Source organism: Gavia stellata, chromosome 1 (assembly GCF_030936135.1).
Source record: "Gavia stellata isolate bGavSte3 chromosome 1, bGavSte3.hap2, whole genome shotgun sequence".
In the NCBI taxonomy this organism is placed as follows: domain Eukaryota; kingdom Metazoa; phylum Chordata; class Aves; order Gaviiformes; family Gaviidae; genus Gavia; species Gavia stellata.
The window spans coordinates 107,551,720-107,574,170 of NC_082594.1; the positions used below are offsets into that span (position 1 = coordinate 107,551,720).

Below are 22,451 nucleotides of genomic sequence, written 5' to 3' on the forward strand. Positions count from 1 at the left end.
ATGTATTAACTCACCCCACTAAACTGTGATTTTGCACTTTGGTCTAGATGATTATTTTCATACTCTCAGGTTCTCTGAATAAGTTATGGCATTCTTCTTTCTTGTGATATTCTTTTTCTAACCAATATCTCAGATATTATTCTAACAGTTCGAGAGAGATTTCTTTAAGTTTTGGTTTGTTGCGTTTGTGGTTTTTTTAAGGGGGAAGGGGGTGGGGGTGTTGTTTTGCTTTTCACATGAGTGAAACAGAGGCTTAAATATTGAATTATATAACCCTTTATTGAAAATTACCTGTAACTGACCATAATTTCATCAGATAACTTCATTATCCAGTGATCTGGGATGTTTTTATTTGAAGAATCAGCTAAGTATTTTTGTCTACCTAAAAATCCCTCCTAGAATTGATTTTTTTTTCTTTCTCTCAGTAGTTTTAACAGCCTGAATATTTTCAATACAAGATGTGCAGTACTTCCCTTTCATTTGAGCTGTTCCTGCCTTTTAACTAGTTGTTAACTAGTCAAGAAACAGTGAACTGTATTTGTTACAGCTGACACATTCAAAAGTTAATCGCTGACATAGATCTGGCAGCTATTCCAGTACAGGAAGAAAAGAATGTATGGATTAAAGCTACTTTGCATTCTGGTCAGAAACACACACTAGCAACATGACAACGAACTTTGCACTCAAAAAGATCCCTCTTTTAGAAGGCTGCATTAAAGACTGGAGATTAAATAAAACATCTCATTTATCAAAGTGACAGATTTGGTCTGTAAAAATCAACAATCAAGATTAGAAAAAAATCAAGGTACATATTACATGCAACAAATCATAACTTCTAATAAAATTATCACTGTTCTTGTCAAGCAGACTATTTAAATATGAGAAAAAAACCCAAAACCATTTAAGTAACTAAAAGGATACTTTTTACTAAGATACCCACATCATTTTCAAGAAGTATTTAAATGATACACAAACTTACAAGCATTTACAGGTTTTCATGTCTCTAAAAAACATAATGAACCCCATTGGAGAATATGCTAATTAAAGACCAGAGAACTTAAAAAAATATGTATTAAAGATCCAACTGAATAGAGAAATTAAAAGTATTCTCAAAACAAAAAAAAAGAAAGTGTCCTTGTATCTCTGACCAAGTTGCACTACCTTTCTCTATGGAGTTACTCCGGTGGTAAATGCTATCAATATTAATCATAATTCAACTTGTTTGCATTAGCATAGGTTATACTTTTCTTCAGCTGAGTAGTCCCCACAAGAAGGAAGCAGCACGTTCTTTTTTTTAGCCCTCTGGACCCCAGGAGAGGAGCAGTGCATCTGAGACCACAGATCTCTGCAGAGCCAGTGCAGGGCCACCTGTCTGTGCCTCTCATGCTATCACCATGGCTGCAGACAGGGAAGCTTCCCAAAACGTTCCTTTCAGTACCTAAGTCAGAGTACACTGAACAAAACCCAAGCACTAGAAAAGTTAAATAGAAGTTATGTTATAGGCTTCAAAGAACCAGCTACATATATCAATTTGGAAGGCGCATCATCATTTCTGCAAGTCATCTGGGAAAGAAGTATGAATATTCATAGATACTCAGAGGGAGGTGGTGATTGATTTTATGAATTTATGAAATAGGATTGGGTTTAAGTATGTAATTTCAACAGCCCTTACACAGAGGTTTAAAGCTTCTGCTGAAACGCTGAGTCTAGAGCTCTCTACATTGTCAATGGTTAAAACACAAAGAAATTCTGCTACAATAAAATTCATCCAGTTACACAGAAGTTACATGAGTTACTTGTACACAAGCCCAGCTGCATTCTCCATACCTCTCTTCTTTTTACAATCCACTTCTTGTTTTTCCACTCTTCTTTTCCAAGTCTTTGAGATCTAACTTTAAATAAATGATGCTGCTGTTTGTACAGCTAATCCAATTTGAAGCAATAGATAACCTCTTATATGTACAAACAATGCAGGGAACACACAAGTTTTGCCCCTTTAATTACTCTGTTCTCTTATTTGTGCTAGGGGATCAAGGAATGTGTGTTCCAATTGGCATTTCAGAACCCTCCCCATTTTTACTGTGTGGATTAAAGAATCTATGCAGGTCGTACCAGTGTTTGGCACCCTGTAAAATACTTGCTCAAAATGCTTATGTAAGTAACATTATTGCCTATTTTTTGTGTTAAAAAATGATGGAATTGATATCATTATTTTGCTATTTCTATATTTGAAACTACTATTACCAGTAATTACTTTAGCATTTTTGTACTAGTATTTCAATATCTTTGAGGATCATACAAAGACAGCTATGTAACACCATCCCACTTTTATTTCAAAGAAAACAAAACTCAGGAAGACAAAAGTAGGTCCACCTTCATTCCAAAAATAGATACAAAAACTCAACACTACAAATACCCAGTTCGGCAATTCTAGTAAGCGGAGTTTACAAAAAAGAAGAAAAAAAAAGCTTGGTCAGATTCTGAGCCTATCAATACTGACAACATCTTTCTCACCCAATTTCATCTACTTAAAGTGTTACCAGTCCAACATTCACAACCAGCCTTGAACACCGTAACAGCCTGTTTGGCCATGGAAAACAATTTGGTTATTCACTTTCATTCTTCAAAGAGACAAATGATGACAGCTTTATTTCAAAACTAAAAAAAGTAATTTCTGATGCAGTGTCAGAATAGTGAGTGGGGAACATAAAAACCATTTAAATACAGATCTTACAGAATCTGTAGGGTGTTTTTTGGTTCTGTGTTGGGTTTTTTTTTCATTGCTTGTTGTTCCCCCCTCCCCAATCTAGTTTCCCCACCAAAAAGCACATTTCTATTTTGTTTCCTTGTCTTCTTAAAAAGTAGAACAGAGCATTCCACTTGCTAATCTGCAGATTTAAAAAAAGGATTTCTGAGGATATTCCTTAGGATCCTAAAGGAATGCCAAATCATCACACCCACCAAACACTCTAGCCCCAGATAAAGCCCATTTAAGACAGAGCTGCTGGAATCAGCATGCACACCCCTAAAGAACAACAGTGAAATCAGTTTACGATCCCTGCATATTTCCATGTCAGTTTTGACTCCATATCTTATCATAAAGTAAAAGCAGAGTGACTGTTAAAGCACTGGAATGAAATCAGGACAGCTGGTTCAATTCTGGATTCACAATGGACTTTGCCTGACCTTGATCAAGTTTCTTTATGTTTCATTTCACATCAATAAAATTGGGAACCTAAGTAGAATTAAGGAAAAAAACATCCCCAGGGGTATGACTTCTCTCATTTTGTAAATAAATACATCACATTTACTTCCTGGCTTTAATGCAAAAAGAGAAATAAATTTTAGCAAAACCAAGGCAGTAAAATTCAAGTATTTCTGTTTCACAGACTATGACAGAACTAAAACAAAGTCCCACATATTAAGTAAAGATTACTGTCTAAGATGCAACATTAACATCTCCCTTTTCTTTCTGGTGCCTGAATTAGTTGATTCAGAGTATACTTTAGGCTATATTAACAGGTAAAATTCCTGAGGCACAAATAACTTTATTTGTATTAAGTCATAAAGCTTCACAAGGTTTCCTGCCTGCTAGCAATGTTCTAACAAGAAAACTACAGTTTCTCATACTTCTTCATAAAATCGTTCTCTCTGTTTAAATGGATATATATTCTATTGTTGGTATTCAATCTATTGGATCTAATCTCCGATTTTATTTGTATGACAAACAAAAATATATAGTTTAATTGAAGATAACATAATGACTTTTCAATTTAAAAGAGTTTGACTCTTAATTCATGAATATACACTGTGTGGGCGCTCTCAGAACAATGTGCCACACTAAGTACCCCTAATAAAGTTAGAATAGAGGTCAGTATGGCTTCCTAGAATTTACGGAATAACATTGAGTGTCCAGAAAGATGGTTCTACTTTTAGGGTACCACCCTAAAGACTCAGGAGACTGAACTGAATTTATTGCTTTGTGTGACATCTCCTCTATTTAGGTCATATATGCACAGCTGTGGACCAAGCTAGATGCGCCCATAACATCATCAGCAGAAATGTGAGAAATTATGATGCAGAGACACCTTAACTCAGCTTAAGTCTGGAAACAATACACATATGTCAACATGGTCACAGCCTATGGCAAATGAAACTATTTACTTGGAGTCAGAAGTCCTCCTCCAGTTCTCCTGTTCCTGACAGGAGTGGGCACTCTATGCCATAAGGACGATGCTGTGCCATTTAGATTTACTGGTTTAGGTTCTCTTTAACTTGAGGATCTTCACACCATCCTGCCTTTGTCTTGCTGTGGGCATGTCAACACAATCTTTGGCAGGCAGATGCACATTCTGAGTTGGCCATATGCAACCTACTGGCAATTTGTGCATCTGTAATTACCACAACACTACGCTAATGTTAATAAGCCGTAACGACAGTTTGTTCAAGCACTGTCACAGGAATGGCAGTTTCAGTTTTTGATTTGGAGCTAGTTTGTCTTCGGTTAACTAGGAGCATGCACAAGGAGAGTTTACATCTGCCTAGAAGAGAACAAGTGGACATACCTGCTAACTTAATTCCCTTCTTTTCCAATGGTGAGGCTGGAGGTGTTGCGAGGATTAGTACATTTCGTACTGAGAATTCCTCAGCATGTTATTGATACTGGGTGGCATACATGTTCCAAAGGCAAGTATACAGAAATAACTTTAGACTTCATCGATAATACTGAACAGATAATCATGGAAAACACATTATTTAGTAGAGAACCTTATATGAAAGAGAAAGTGGTCTTCACTTGTCTGATCTGCAGAAACTGTTTCTAAAGCAAAAAACAAAAATTCTCCTTCCTCATTTAGCTTTCTTTAGCTTCTGTCTTCAGGCTAACAAAGATGCCATTTGTGACAGTTATGATAATAGATTTTGTTATATGAATATCTATACATATGACATTGAATGGACAGACCATGTACTTTTAAAAAGACAGGTGCCATACTCTGATAGCAAAAAATATATTTTACTCGTTGCTTGTAATTACCAGCAAATCATGTACTTCATTTTTCAGTTGAATCAGCCCTTTTAATTGCCAAGTTGTAAACTGACCATCTGCATTACCAAATGTAACAGCTTGGAATGAAAAAAGTTTTACCACAGAAATATTTATCTCTCTAACATCGTACCTCAAAAATTCAGTTTAGATGATGCAGTTACATTGCCCAATGCAAGTGAATGGAAACATTGCTAGAGAAGAGAAATTCTGCCAAACGGATGTAGGGCAAAGCTCAGTGTTAACTAAATGAATCTGAGAAGTTTAACTGTTTCCACCCTCATTTTACTTCTTGTAAGACAACAGGACCCCTAAAGTATTTTGAATATTCTGTATGTAGTTAGGAATTAAGTGTTACACAAAGATATTTTCATGAACAATTAAACTCAGACTGATAATACAAATGTTTGTTTTGCATAAAAGTGTTTACTGTGAAGAGTAGCTTTTGCTTCACCGGGCATTCTTTTTCCTAACAACTGCTTAGAAAAGCTTATATTCTCATTTTTGCTGTTTTAGTAATTCTTTGTCATAGACATATGCAGCTATTTTTGGGACTGAACTTCAGAAAAACGTCAGGTAACAATTTTAAGATACTACTTTTTAAACTTATTTGATAATTCAAGCAAAATAAACTTGGAACACGCACATATTTGCAAATGTAGCTACAGTTCAAATAGAAATATGAACAGCAGAGCTCTTCTAGGTTTTTATGAATCTAATGAACACTTGTGAGAATGCCTAGATTAACTCTTCCCAACATTTTAAAAACCTTACAATAACCTATTTGCTAGAGAAGTAATCAAGATTTTCTAAGAGTCAACAGTAGGTAAAAAGAATAGAATCAGTTGTTAACAGAAAATGACACCACACAGTGTGTCATGATTTCTATAAACATGTCTCTTAATGTTCATTCTAACTCCAGGAAACAGTCTAATTGACCTTTGTTCAGTCTTCAGTGTTCTTATGACAAAAAAAGACAACCCAGTGCTAAACACAAAAGGCCTGTCATGCAGAAGATACCTCTAAATAAGGCTTGTCTTCCAGTCTTAAGACTAAAATCTTTCAGAGACATTATGTGAAACTTTGTGTGATGCTTTAAAACACACCTGGACTGAAAACAGAATTTTATTTTTTAACAGCCCCCCTCCCAAAAAAACCCAACAAAACAACAACCAAAAGCCCAACAACAACTAAGGAGAAAAGTGTTTGTTCTTGGAGGAAAACATGCATCTTCAATAAATATTAGGTGTTCCTTCCGTCTGCTTGAGTTTCCCCTCTCCCCCCACCCCATTACAACCCTGGGTTTTTTTCTGATCAAATGTTCACAAATGTAGTTACAAAATTCATTATGCCATTTTCATAGGTAAAAATAGAACATCACTGCAGAAACAGATTGTTTTATAGGATGACAGATAGAGATGTTACTTCTTTAATACCTGCAGGTCACATGTAATATATGAACAGAAAAAGGTTTTCTGCAGGGCTAACTTTCATTGACTTGGGTGTAAACAGATACTATCTAGAAACCTCTCAGGACTGTATTCAGTGGGCTTCATAGCCTGGAAAATAGTCACAAACACATTTAAGGTGCATTAAAGCAATAGTAACATTCACTAATCACAATTAAAAAAATCAAGTAAGATTTCTTTAGAATAGCTTTTATAATATTTACATGATAATGAAGTGTCTTTTTCTTTTAATTTTTTCAGTCCACTCAATGGCTACAGTTGTCTTTCCTGGTTTAAAATAGGTACAGAAGAACAGATATCAGAACTCCATCTAAAGGCAAAAGGACTTTTCTCTTGAAAAGGAGTATTTCTTGGGTTTGTTCAGTTGTCATTGTTTGTTTTTTAACTGAGATCCTGAGTAGCTAAAAATGCAAAATACACAATTAATAGGAAAATCTTTTCATCAAGTTGTTTTTTGGTTTTTTTTTTTTTTGGTTTTTTTTTTTTTTTTTTTTTTTTTTTTTTTTTACAGGAAACAATAGTTTCCCCAGCCAGATCTGCTCTTATATATAGCAGATAAAGCATTCATTCATGTACCTAGGACATAAAAAAAAAAAAAAAAAAAGGCTATCAGAGTATGGCATGTAAAGGGTTGCACAGAATGAAGCAAGTGATTCCTGAGATTTTAGAATACACCTCAGAATCTTTTGGTATATACTAATGTTTGCAAATGCTACAGAAAAAGTGAATATAAGATCAAAAATAATTTAAAAATTAGCAGCATGTAAGCAAACCATGCACTCAGAACTGAAACCCACTACCATGACATCAAACAAACATCTGTAAATTTACTTCTAAGAATGGTAAAATCAGAATAAGTCTACAATGAGTTTAGGAGAACTGTATAGAAAACATCACCTATGAGAGAGTTCTCAAACCCAGCAACATAAAATTCTGTATGTACACAGGCTGTATAATCCAAAGGCATTCACAGAAATGTAATGCAAAGGTGCTGGGGAGGATTATTTCGACTGAATGTTAAAAGCTGTTGAACCCAATGTGTGGAACTGCCATAAACTGGCACAAATCCATTTAACATCTGATCACTCAGACAGTACACTTACAGACCTACAGGCATGACCTGAATACTGAATGTCTAAGGAACAATTTTGACTACTGTCAGAAAGCCACAGACCAAAAACAAACAAGTAAATCAAAACTCTCAAAAACACAAACGAAACTGAATGATGAAATTTTATATTGAATGGTAAACTCCTCAACACAGCTATAACCCGGGCTGCAACAACTAAGTGACCATAATGATTAACTGCACAAAGCTCAACTTTCATATATGTTCCCAGAGGGAGAAAATGAAATCAGTAGCTTACTGTACTTACAATATGTCTTTGGTTTTATTATAAAAAAACACAGAGAAAAATATCCTTTCTGTCTCACATACTATCTTGAATAGAACCTGGCACACCAGAACATCCCTTTAGTTCTTAGTTCTTCTGTGCTGTTGGATTAGCCCCATGCTTTTTCAGCACTACTTTATAAACATGCCCACTACTTAAATATACATAAATTTACAGCTTGATTTTCTATTCTTTACTAAATCAAAATTCCCACATACTCACATGGGAGTTATACAACTCCTGAAAGCTTCAATCAGACCCTGAAAGCTGCAATCAGTACAAGCCCCGAAACAGTACTCTTGGCACACAAGTCTTCCATCGACTTCAGTGGGTGTTCCATGGCTGCAGGGTGTGCACAGTTCCGTCACCAGAACTCATCTCACATAACATGATTTTCTTAAAATAAACTATACAGGCTAGAGATAGACGTAGCATTCATATTATACCATAGACAGACTTCATTGGAAAAAAAAAAAAATCAGCATTTGTTTTTTCATAAATCTAAAGTTAGGGTATTATTCCCCAACACAGAAAGCACAGGAGTACATGAATTATTGCATTATTTATTACTGATGGCAATGCCCAGTGGGGTATAATTCATCTTGAATTTCAAATTCCAGATAAGATTTACCAAATTAGAATTCAGGAACAAGAAGCAAGCAGAAAGCAACAAAAGCAAACCTTCTATTGTGAAATACGGATGTCTGATACAAAAATCATTCAGGTGACTAGCAAAAAACCCACAATGTTTCAATGTTGTGAGATTTTAGCTCTGTAATTCTCTATTTTTATATATGCAAATAAATAATTTCAGGCTGCATTTCCTAAGAACAGTTTTCTTCCACTTTCAAATAGATGTAAGCAAGTGACAAAAAATTTTCAGACATTAAAAAATGGAAAAAAGGTTTCTGACACACAAGCACCTGGGTTTTTTTTTAAGTTTTCCCAGAAACAACTGTAGAAAGCAATTTTTTTTTTTTTTTTCCTTTTAAATGTACGGACAACACCTACTGACACCAGCAGAATTTGCAACAGGTACCAAAGAAACTCTGGCACTTCTTACTGCATTAAGAAGTAATATCTGCTATGTAACACCTATTAATGAATGAGAAACACTCAAATAATATTATTTTCCAGAAAGTATCATTCAGCAATTTGAAAATTATTTTTCCCTTATGCCTTTAGAACTTTTATATGAAGAATGTCTTAGAAGAACATAATTTGAAGGGAACTCCTGGGGCATTCTGGGGACCCACTAAGTGTAATCCTTTCATAAATTAATCAAGAACCATCTTAAGAATAACCATACTTCTTCCCTCTCGCTCTTATAAATGCTCCAGAATCACTGTTTATTTTGGCCAGATATTAATTTTCATTCTGAAAGTTTTTCTGTAACCAGTTTATATCCATTTACTCATATGTCACGCTTTCCTTTCAAGTACCTCTGCACTCTCTGCGTGTTCATCCCTGGGAGTCATCTTCCTAGCAATCAAATCTCTCTCAGCATTCATTTTACCAGGGTAACTGCTCAAATACTTTTAGCCCCCACGGCCTTGTAAGGCAGAACTTGCAACACTGATTATAGTGCAGAAGAGATACTTATGAACAAGGAGGGTTTTTTTACAATTGGCCTGATGCAGATCAGCTTAAAATTCAAGTACTTCACATTACCATTTGTTACTAAGTAGGAAAGAAACACCAAACAAAACAAAAAATGTAATTAAATCACTGGAAAGTCCATGAATATAACATATAGTTCTGTGCCTATCACACAAGAGATGGGCAACTTCTCTATGGTCCGTACAATTATGAATGTCATCGTAGAATTCAATAAGCAATTAGTATTACTCCATTACTTACAACACAGCAATCAAAGGACTGAACATTATTTTTTTCAGGCTTCTTTCAGCATTTTTCCCTTGTTTAAGTTGTTGACACAGTGTACCAAGCAGATCAAAGTATCGACAGGTTTAAGAACAAATTCATGCAACAAAGATCTGCCAAGATTATTAAGGAAGATCGCATAGATATAACCTGACATATCCCAGAATGTTGTAGGGTGCACTGACAGAAGTATCATATTGTTCTTGTTCTGTACTTATCCTGTTTCTTTACAACACTTGCCTTGAATCTCTGTCAGATCAAGGTCACTGGAGAACATCGATCTTTGTTCTGATCCAGTAAGCATGTTAGTTTACGAGTACGGGATGTTCAAGAACTTTAAAAAGAATGCCATATTATGTTATTCCTGTTAACTGGTTTTCAGTACATTCAACACATCTGCCTTTTCTACCCTCTCCCCCAAACCCAGGATCTTTAATTTAACTTGCTTTGACTAATTAAGATAACATAATGACATAATATTGACATAACATTGCCGTTCTGATTACATCTTTCCTGTTACAATAAAAAGAAAATGCTTTTTGTGTGATCAGCACAGAAAACTATTCATAATAAGAGACAGAATTACCTCTCCCTACTTGTTTATGTCTATCTGCGACACATGCCACAAGGATCTCCATGCACTGCTTTATGTCTCTCTTTTTAAATAAGTCTCTCTCTTTTTAAATACTTTATTATTTTAAGTATAGACCTGACTTCATACAAGCCAGATTCAGCTGCAATACAAAGGTCTATGAAGTTAATAGGTTTGAAATTGCTTGCAGCTTGACTGCATATGGTGCAATGTGTTTTAGTAGCAAGAAAATTGATGGCAATGATTTTGGTTTTAACCTGAATTCATAGTATGCTCCCAATGGCACCTTTTGGGCAAAGTGATGAGGACAGCAACTTCTTGTATGAATTTCATATATTAATTCCAAGTATGAATTTCAGCTCGTAGCCAGTCAAACAACTAGTATTGTTACTTACGCTACAACTGCAATGTAAATAATTGGTTTAATACTAGCTAACTGGAAAGGTCATTTTGAAAAGGTAATTTTCATTCATTCCCTAATAGGTTTTTCATATGCTAGAGGTATATTATGTATTATTTTGAATTTTGCTGAATTATTAAGTTATCCATCAATCTTTGTCTGCTGTTTATCAATACTACTCAGGTAATTAGAACACTAAATAAAAACCAGTTTACCCTTCTAAAGTCATAATAAAAATTTAGGTAGGAGGAAAAATATAACTGGACAAAGAGAAAAAGAGCCACTTCTACTCCCCTCTCTTCTTCATTTTTTTCTGTAAAAAGAGCCACTACAACTTAAATAAACATAAATTAACATATCAAAGTTTTATGTTTTTTATGGAAAGCTAGTTCTTGAAGGAACTTATATAGTACTTGAATAAAAAGAAATTTATTTCACTAATCATAGGCAGAACCAATGAAGAAGCTGACTAAACCCCAATAGTACTTAAACTTGGGAATCAACATTATCTGGATGTTGTCCATCCACAAAGTGGCTATTTCAGATAAGATTATACTTAGATTATGGAAACTGGTGGCAAATGACAGCCTTTGTTGGTAGATCTCCAGGCTTACTGAAATTATTTGTTCAAAAAGGTTCTTAAAAGACTTGATATCTTCATCCTATTTGCAATGCTCCTTATATATTATATTAAAGAACAGATTAAATTAAACAACTTTTTTCTTTTCTAAAAGGAGCAGAAAACAAGTAAAACATTTCAGAGAGTGTTTGGTTTGGTTTTTTTTAAATGGTACTAGTGTTCTTAAATAGGTAGAAACAGTGTAATGAATTTTTAGTTGATATACTTCACTGCCTACCTCCTTCCCAAATTAACTTACTTGAGACAGTAAAATAATCGCTTTTAAAGAACTGGTTTCTCATGCAAATACAAACTTAAGTGAATGGAAATTCTCCTCTGACTAGAGTTTGGCCACAATGCTCATAGTCATCTTCATATTTAATAACTACGTTATAAATATGTCAGTCACCAGTAGATCTTATTTTACATTTGTAGTTCAAGCCACTACTCCCACGTCATGTCATCAGTGATGTGGGTTTGACGCACAGATGCAAGGAGAGAGTTTTTCTGTTAATCAGAATTTCCTAAACCATAACAGCAGCAGAAATGGATAGTATTGTCCCATCTCAAGCTATTTCAAAAATGAAAGCTGTTTACCTCCTGACATTTCAAGAGATGCTTTCACATACTCCACAGCTCCAAAACCCACTGAAGTCAACTGACTCCTGCTCAGTGTGGCAGCCACTGGATTAGTGCAAACCACAGTGCTTCCATGGAGCTACTCAAATGCAGGTTATTCAAAGGCTTAGGGGTCTTGTTAGACAAGATTTTCTAAAAAGTAGATTTGTGTATGCACATATATTCTTTGTTTCCTTCCCACATAATTTTTAAGGAACTTTTAAATGCATTTCAGTACAAAAAGATTTTAATATCATAAGCCATCACCACAAATAGCTGTAGCCAGGTAAATGACTCTCCCTGTTTACGTTCTTTTTTATTCCTCCCTTTTATTCTTTTCATTCAATAAATTATGAGATAGATTCTGAGCCCATCTACAACAAAGCAAATCAGAAAATGTCTTCTCCAATTAACAGTGTCCTCAGTCAAATGATAACAACTACTATAAAAATTTAGCTATATAACAAAAGCAAGAAGCTTGGTAGCTTTATTTTTGAAGATACCCCATTCAAGATGTTATAGCATAACACAAGATATCTGAAGAGTATCTTCCTATTTTAAATTAAAGGATATCAGAGAAATGAAAAGAGTTAAAAATATCCAAATCCATACAGTCGTAGTATTAAGAGAAACTGAGCTACAAAAGCAATAAAAAGATTTTCTGAAAGAACGCAGAATTATGTTACTGAAGCTTAAATACACTAAGGGGAGAAAAAGGGAGGGGATGGGTCATAATTACCAGGTCAGAATTAGGTCATGTTTAATTGATTAGGTCAAAACAAAGAGTTACCATAAGATATACTAGATACCAATAGGTCTGGATCTAGTCTATCAGACTCCAGTGAGCCTTCAGATTTGAATACATCAGGATATCCTTAAGCTTTCTCTCACGTCTCTCCCATTTCTGAATTTCAAGAGACATCGAAAATAAAATTCAAATGACCTGTGACATGTAAAACCTCAGGATATCCTTCATCAAGTATACTGCCCTTATTTCATAAAACAATTGTTTGTTTGGTTTTTAGTACACACATAAAACATCTGGTATGAATTAGTCGGTATAAACTGTTTAAAATATGAATACCAGTTATTATCCAGATTCTTTATATGGAGAAGTCTATGTCTGACTCTTTCAATAATGGATTTTCAACTCGCAGCCACAAATGACAGTGTCATTAAAACACGTGTTTCCCAAAATGTCATATTAACTTGACTCAGTTGTGCTGGAATCAAATGTCATCTGCTGAATGTAACTGGGGATTACTGGAGTAAATTGGAAGAAAATCAGTACGTAAACATGAATCACTTGGGAAAGGTGCCTCAGAAAAGGTCAATGAAAGGGCAAACGAACAAATACAGTATTTGTTCTCAAAAAATACTTGTTGAAAAGGAAGGCCGTGGAAGGCAAATCATACATAAATTGGTCCTAACACTGCAATAACATTCCCATAGATAAAAATAATTGGTTACCGAAATAAATACATGAATTGTGCTGTAACAGAAAAAGACAAAGTCAAAATGATGCTATTCAACCTCTCAGAAAAGACTTTGAAGCTTTATCTCTATGACTTTATCTTTCATACATTTCATGTATGAAAGATTTAGAGCCACTGCAAACAATAAAAAATAAAATAAAAATATCTCTAGCTCCATTTTGAATAGGAGTGCATGAAACAAAACTCCACATATTTCTCAACCATCCATTCTTAAGTCAGTCTTTTAGAACACCTCATCAGTCAAGGTTTATTTTCAGGCAGGTATTTGATTCTCATCTCCAAGTGGAGACGAGTTACATAGAGACACCAAATCAAACATTACTTTTTGTCTGAATTTTTTTTTTTGAAAGGTGAAAAGGAGAGGAGAAGGTAGTAGATGTATTTTAATCTTAATGCAGTTGTATAAATCAACTGGTAGCAGAAAACAATGGTTAGCTGAAGTCTCTGGATATGTTTCAGATTTCAGTATACAACTAGAATAAAATATTAGTTCCACTTAATCCAGTAGACAAACTCGTTGATTTCAAAAATTCCAAATTTCATGGTTTCCCTATGCAAAAAGGAGCAGGATTCTAGAAACTGACTGCACTGTGGGGAATAAGACGCACATGCTGGCATCTCTTCTGGGGGATGTTCTTTATTCACAATCAGTCCCCTATAAGCACTTGTAAAGAGAAACTCTTCAGAAAAAAAAAAGACCAAAAAAAAACAAAAATCAAACTCAGTATCAAAGCAGTGAAAAGAGGAAACTTAAAGGACAATGACTGAACAAGTATTCACCCCTGTGAATCTCCTGGATGAGCACAAAATAGATTAAATTCTACTAGCAAAACATTTTCTATTGCAACTTAACAAAAATTTGCTAACCTAGAGAAAGGTGTATTATGTGGAGTGATAAAAGATACAGGATTTTGCAATCTGGGAAGATGCCCATTTCATCCACTTCAAGTCGGTGTCCCCAGACACTAGTAAAAAACCAATGAAGCCTCCTCTTCTGAGTGTTGTATCACTACATATGTTAAAAGCAGATTTACAGAGTGGAGTAGTTTGGATGATTTGGGGTGTGGTTTTTTTATTAAAGCAAAGCTAATTAAATTTGGGCCTTTCACTCTGGATGAATTGTCTGGACAGCTTTGAAAGCTTAAGAAAAAAATCCTTTTGTTTTGGCATAACAACATTGCCAGTCAAACTCCTCCCTTGTGATGAAATTAGGAGAGGGAATATTTGGCCCTGGTAGATAATTATGACATTCATAAGCTCTTAACTTAAGGGGCTGGGGGAGGGGGTTGCTGTCTGCTATGTGTTTTCAAACCGCTCAGATTTTCTGAAATGGAACAAATACATCACAGTTCCCTCTCCCCAGTCTTAAATGCCAGCACTTCCCAAAGAAAAAGCTTCAGTCATCCTTCATAAAATCTACTGCAGCTATATTCTTAGAAATATAAATCCTCAACCTACGACTTTCAATATTGCCAAAGCAAATGATCCAGATCTAGTTACTGGCTTTTTCTTAGCCATCCACGCTCTTCTCTAACATCAAAGAAGTCATAATCATCATTTAATACTTGGATAACACTAGTTTTCTTAAAAACAAACAAAGAAAAAACCCTCACAAACACCACAACTTTCAGTTAATGTTGTAAGTGTTCCCCACCATTGCATTCCCAAAATAAGATAAATATCAAGAGTTTTTGGAATAGCCTTCCAAATTATTTTAATCACTTCAAGAAATTCTCAAAATTGCTTCAAGGAGGTGTCAAAAAAACAAAAAATACACAATAAATCCCTCACCACAATGATGCTTATTAAAATAAAATTAAAAAAAAAAATCACTGTAGAATTTTCCTCTCCCCCTAGCAACCTAAATGGAAGTATTTTCCATATGCAGATGTTTTCCCACTCCCATTTATTATCCCCTGCCGTAGGCTGAGGCTGCATGTTCCTGCTATTTTTACAGCCAGTTCAAAAATCTTACTCTTCCCTCCCCCCCAATACAATTAACTCCCTTTATTAAGGAAAAAAGCTGGTTTTTTTTAAAAATGAGACCAATAGCAACTTACTAGCAATGTTAGATTTATTCAGCTTTCCTCCTTTCCATCTCCCCCTCATATCTATCCCTCCATAATTCTTAAAACTCAGCTTAATAGCATCTAGAATTTCACTCCGTTATTTATCTCCTGCGATAGGAAGATACCAAAACTATGTAATCCTCCTACGCTGCAGTAATCACACTTCACACACTAGCTTTCTACCATTCCTCCGTTAGAGGAACCACAGACCACATCTCCATACACATTACACCTAGGTAGAGCAATGCAAAGCCTGAAGGAAGCTTTCCTCTTCTCCTCCTCTTTTGCCATCCCAGGCTATGCTGAAAAGCCTCCGGACTCTCTGAATCGCTGCTAATCGGGAGTCCGCCAGAGCTCATCCCAAGGTGGCAAAAGCACAGGGCATTTCTATATAAATTTACAGCATCTGGTGGGTCTTTGCTACTTATCACCGAGACAAAACGTCTGTATGGTATGAGGTTTAGTGATAAATGCATTGAAGGAGACCTTCAGAGCCGCAGTCTTAATACCTCAAGGCATAACGCCCCACCCCCGTCAAGCGCAACAGATCTCACTACCATGCCCCCCCGCCCCAAGCGCAACAGATCTCCCTACCCCCTCACAAGACACCGTGTAGCGTACGGGTGAGACGCTCAGCCCCAGCGCTCCGGAGCGCGGGTACCTGCACCTACCCGCCCAGCGGCGCGCCCCCGCCGTGCCCGCAGCGGGGGCGGAGGGGGGCGGCGGGGAGGCGAAGCCACCCCCGTCCCGGAGCGGGGCACTGCCCGAGCACCGGCAGCCGCCGCCGTGGAGCTCTGCCGCCCCCTGCTGCAAGGCGGCGGCACCAGGAGCCGAGGGCCAGTCCCCGCCGCTCCCACGACTCCGCTGACACCCAGGTGGGTTTTTATTTTTTTTTTTTTTCTTCTCCCCTAAAACCTCCTTAAAAAGGCCCCGAGCGCGGGCCCCCGCCCACCCCCTCAGGTGCAGACAGCGCAGCGCTTTCAGGCGCCTCCCAGAGGGCATCCCACAGGAGGCACGGCAGCTCGGTCCGGCCCCAAATGTACGCCAGAAACTTGCCCGAACAGTTTCGCAGCACCGCGATTATCCCTCGCCGAGGGGCACCCTCGCCGTGTCACACCGCTCACGAACGCGCTCCCGGCGGCCCTTCCCCTCCCCGTCTCCTAAAGTAGCACAAATCCCCAAGTAATCACATCGGCGACATCCCAAATAAATACATAAAAATTTCAAACCAGAAAAACCCAGCCACACCACAGCCCCCAAGTCCGTCTTTTACGAAGCGCTGTTACGCATATATGCACATCCGCATGCAAAAGGCGAACAGTGCCCCGAGGCGCAACCCCAGCCCGCCCCGTCCCCGCGCACACCTGCCTCCGCGGCGTTATTTCGCTGCCAAAAGTCTCTGCATCCGCGCACACGCCCGCGGCCGTAACCCCCCGCCCTCGCCACCACCCCCCGCCGCTGCGAGCCGGGGGGCTCCGTGTCCCCGCAGGGCGAGAGGCACAGCCTTCGGAAGAGGAGAACACCCGACAGGCAGACTTCAGGTCAAATTTCTCACTGGCTCTACCGACAGCGCTTCTCCCTGGTCCGAAAAATGAAGCCCGCCTTGCCGTCCCCTCAAGCAGACGCGTATTTTTAAAGCGCGATCCCGGACATATTTTTTTTTAATCGCTTGATCTCCCTCCCACATTTGTCGCCCAAAAAAGGCGAGACCCCATGCAAAGAAGCTAAGTGCACTTAGCACCTTCCGGCTTTTTTTTCTTTTCCCTCAGAAATGATTCCTCTCCCCGCCTTGAAGACTTAGGGGAAAAAAAAAAAGCGGGGGGGCTGGAGGGGGGGGGGGGGGCGATGAAGCAAGTTTTAGGTCCTTTTTAATTTGGTTCCAGGGTGATACATTGCTTTATTTTTTCTCCGTTTCTTTTCCGGCTATATGTCAAACTGAGCAAGCAGACAGTACAGGTAAGAATAATAATTTGAAAAAAATCAAAGGCAGCCCCGCTCCTACCTTGCCCGCTACTGAGGAGCAATCCGAGCAGGTAGAGAGGCAGGAGGCTCATGTTCAGGAGCTGGCGCTGGTGGACAGTTCCGAGTTGGAGGTGCTCAGCCCAGGCAAACCCCGCTGCCGTCCGCGCCCGCGCAACCCCTCACCCGCGGAGCGCCGCTCGCCAAGTGACTGCCAGCGCCTCCCCGTGCCGCACTATATCAGGGAGGCAGCGGCCGCCGCGCAGGAGGCGGGCACACGGCGGCCCGCGCGGATCCCTCCGCGCCACACGCAGAGCCGCATCACCGACGAGCGGCAGCGCCGGCAGATTCTTCCGCCGCTCTGAGAAGTGGCTGCCGGCTGGAAGCCTGCCTCCCTCCTCTCCCTCCCCTCCCGCCAGCAGCCACCCGGGGGGGGGGGGGGGGTGAGGCAGCTCCCCCGCCTCGCCACCGCGGCCCCTCGGAGCCTGCTTCCCCCCCGCTGTCGCCCGATGGGGAACAGTCTAAAGGGAGGGGCGGTGGCTTGACGGAGAAGCCTACCGGGAAGCCCCAGCCTCCTGGGCAGGGAGAGCCGAGAGCGGCGCTTCGGCTGCGCCCGCGAGGGGGGCGCACCCAGGGGGCTGGCGTGGCTCCGCACCCCCTTCCCCCGGCAGTGCCCTGGCTCGCGGCGGCGGCGCCCCCAGCGGCTGCCCGCGAGCCTTCTGTTAGAGGGCGGCGGGCGCGTGCCGCCAGCTGCCGCGAGGCGCCTGTGCGCAGGACCGCCCGGCCCGCGGCCCGCCCGGCAGCGGAGCGGAGCGGAGGGGGCCGCGGTGGAGGTGGCGCGGCGGCTGCGCGGCGCCCGGCGATTCCCCCGCTCCTTCCGCGTGCGGTAACGTGCTGCAGCGTCGGTGGGAAGCGGGGCCGCTGTGAGCCTCGCGTACGGGTGCGTCTTCAACTAATCACGTTGGGTTTGTACCTATTCATTTGGCTGTCTAGGAATTCACTTGTTTTGACTTTTGTTCTTAGTAGAGAGGGGAAAAGTACCTCTGCTATTTACGGCTGCGTGAAATAAAACTGATAATAAATAAATTGCTTACCTTTTTGACGCCTCAGTGCTGGCTCACTGAGGATCTTGCTTTGTAAGGGAAAAACCCTGCCCTAAAGTGAAAAGAAGTGGATTCTTGTCCAGCTTGACTTTGAAGAGGTAAATTTTTTTGCCTGTTAATTAAGCTACGATCTCCAAGGCAGCTTCTATAAATTTGTCACCTTACCACCTGTATGATACATGGAAGGAGATAGAAGTGGATTTGTATTGATGTGAAGCAGTAGTGATAGTAGTTAATAAAAGATTAATCCAAATTAACACATCCCTAATAATTTTTCCAACGCTTTTTTTACACTTTTCAAGATCATTTGGGTTTTGGAGAGGAGGAGGGAGACAAGAAGTCCCTTTGCAGAAAACTACAAATGACACGACCAGTATCTTCAGCTTGGCTCTTGCTGCACAGTAGTCTTACAAAATTATGAAATAAAGAAAGGAGTAATTGTGTAGTCAGATCTTGCTGGTGTCAACAACATAGTTGATAAAACTGTAAGTCTTTCCTCAAAAGATGATGTTTTAGGACAGTTGGGAACATGTACAGAAAATGCCGGTAAAGGTGAGAGCGACACCTTTGTGCTGTGGGTTGGTTAATCTGCACCACATAAATCAGAACCTTATTGCTCAACTGTGCACCACATGGCCCTGCTCTTGAAACTAAAGATTTTTGTAACCTGGTATAAAAAGAACAGATTCATTTTCATCTATATTTAAGTAGGAATGGAAGTGTAATTCCTCATACAGTTTTGGAAATCCAAAATATAGCAGCTTCAGCAAAGCCTTTTAGGTGAGAACTGGATTTATATTTAGGAGCCATTCTGTGCCTGAGTGTTGGGAGAGATGCCTAATTGCAGAAACTTTTGGCTGAGGCCTTTAGCACAGGTTCAGGAAAGCTCGGCAAAAGGAAATATTTTGGTGAAGGAGTTTTCCCAGGTAAGAAGGTTCTGTCAGCCCCAGTACCCAACTACAGAAATAGACATCATTAATAGATTAATATGGAAGGTGATGAAAACAAATATTAAATAAAAACCTCAAAAGAAAAAAAAACCATAAATCTTACTGGGCAAAAAGCAAGAAACCCTCACTATGAAGTGAATAAGATGCCAAATTTGTCAAATTTATCTTTGGGTTTAACGTGTTTGGAGCATTACCATCCAGCAAAAGTGGAATAAATAGAGAAAATAAAACCAGTATTAATAAATAAAACCTGATAACTTGTACGCATACCTTGATATCTATTATAGGCTGCTTTAATTAAGGGCCAAAAGTAGTACAGAAGCACCTTTATCTGCACAGGTGCATAGATGCAAAGATTGAAATCCATGTACAGCAGAGACCCCACCAAGACACAATACAGAAGCAAGTAGGAAGTCTCTTGCCCCACAAGAACTAAACATAATAGAAAGAATGCTACTATCCCAAGTTTGCTTATTTTAAATCATAAATACGATAAGAATTTCACCAGTGTCAGATCTGAGTGGCCAGTTCTTGCCCCTTTAAAATGGGATGAGGATGCTTTGCTTCCAAACAGGATTCCTTGTCCTGAGAAGTCTGCTTAACTGCTTGTCTGCAGCAGTGAACAGAGCCCACCACATAGACTGTCCATGCCATATTGCTGCAGGATTTGGAGAAATCTGGTGTTAGTCCAGCTTCTCAAGGAAAAGGGGAACATGCTCTTCACCTCTCTGAAGCAATGGAGTAACAACAAAAGATGGATGTAAATCTCAAAGATAATCACATTCTTGTAGTACTACTCTAAAATAGAGAGACATCACTGAAGGAAGAGGCAACAGCTGGTTCGACCATCGGTAGACGTGTAGCTCCAAGTACTCTGTCACGTATATCACCCAAAAGGTATATGTATAGATACTGAGACCATGCAGTGGAGGGATGGAGGAGAGAGGAGGGGACAAAGTACCTAAGTATGCAGGGCTTCATTTTTTCTGCTGCTTATGGAACAACTCATTTGTTACAGAAGAAAGATCTGTAAAAAAGTGTATCATAGTGAACCACAACAGCATACCCGCAAACAGAGATAAGAAAGACGCAGAAAAAGTGCCCAGCTTTTCTGCCATCCGTATCTATATGACTCTTGGTGTTTGTGACCATACGTTAAGTGAATCAAAAGATGAGCATTTCAAAGTGCCGTAAAGCACTAATCGGTATCAATAACAACACACCTGTAGTATTTGTAATTCTTTGGATAATGGCATTTTGCTTTAAAGAGTGCATTGTTTACTGGGGGGAAGCCTGACATGAAGTTTAATGGCTGTACTTAGATGGGGGAATTAGAAAATATGATTTCTGTGTAATATCACATGCATTACAAACATGCTGACAGAAAACAAATACATTTTCATGCTACATAAGTTCTAAAAATAAGACCAGGTTATTTAAACTACAGTGAGCATTATCCCATGTGAACGGCCAAGAGGTGCAACATCAAGAAGTATAGTAATCATGCTGTCAGGGCAGCTATTCCAAAGGTGGGGAAATCAACTTTGATAGGTTTTCAAAGCAATTAATAAAACAACAACTCCAGTGACTGAAAAGACTTGCCGGAAAAATCTTAGGGGAAAATACTACCTAATATTACCTATATGTTTGATTAATACCTTAGATCTTTTGGAATACCATACTCAGGATCTAAGTAGATATATCTGTAAGTTCTCTGTCCTTTATCTCTCAGACAATAGCCTCCAGCTTTCACAACTGTGCTGTCGTATGCAGCTTTTCTTCTAAGAAGTTTTACTACCTGTGAAGTTAGCAAAAAGACAGCAAGATTTAATTTTCCCCCACGTTACTTACTTGTTTCACTCAGTGGGGTTTATACAGTAGCCTATCAGCTGGTATGAATAAAAGGGGCAAAACTAGGCTCTGGCAACAGAACCATTTAAAGCTGTCATCACTCCGCTTAAGTCAGTTTACAAGAACTGAGGATCTGTAAACTTGCTGTGACTGAACTTGCTTTTCAAGAAACATCTCCGTGGTGTTTTTGCAAGGATTATTTTATTTTTAAATTGATCGATGATTGCATGTTCAATGCAAGTGTAATTAAATACAGAAACTTAAATCTTGGTGATGATTTCATAATAGATATTTATACTGAAATACTTGTTTCCCTGTGGACACTGAAGTTGCCAAGAGATCCAGCTGGATTTGCTTATTTGTCTTACATAAACTGAAATGTTAAGGAAGCACCTTAAAATTAGCTGAGAATTTTAGGAGAACTTACGATAATGGCACAGTTACAAAGAAAGCACAGAGAAATTGCATGTCTAGATATAGCTGGTGAAGAGTTGTAAGGAAATTGGCATGTCCTAGAGCAATTATCAAATGGTTTTGGGACAGGAAATGAGACAGAAAGGAAAAGAGAAAAGAGAAAATTCCTTCTTGCAAACCCAGTATCTTGCGCTTGCAGGAAAATGCCTTCTGCAGACAGGGTAATTTTCAGAGGTGCTCATGAACCAAATTGCTGATCATCTCCAAAGTGAGTAATTATCCCAGATAGGATGCTTTCCTGTGAACACTGAAAACACAATTAAAGTGGCACTAAGATAAATTATACAACAGTGAACAACAGCATTATTGTGGTGAGGAAATGATGCACAATAAACAAAAGACAGTTTCATAAATGTTTGCACCACTATTATGTTTCAAGTTCTTAACATCTTATAGAGACTTTCACAAAGATTTAAAATTACTATTGTTTTGGATTAACATTTTATGAGAAAGAGTCAAAAACATTGTTTCCACTCTGTTTCAAGTCACTTTAAATAAAGAACTCTCCTTCCTGTTAAAGAAACTTACA

General features: G+C 38.8%; 1 protein-coding gene across 1 annotated transcript in view; it reads right to left on the bottom strand.

Annotated features, from left to right (window-relative positions):
• Nucleotides 1-18,828, bottom strand: part of NCAM2 (neural cell adhesion molecule 2) — a 314,409-nt gene extending 295,581 nt beyond the window's left edge. Inside the window, 2 exon segments of the mRNA XM_059819966.1 lie at nt 17,588-18,065; nt 18,808-18,828. Of these exon segments, the coding sequence (XP_059675949.1) occupies nt 17,588-18,065; nt 18,808-18,828 (499 nt within the window).
• Between the last annotated feature and the right edge of the window lie 3,623 nt (nt 18,829-22,451).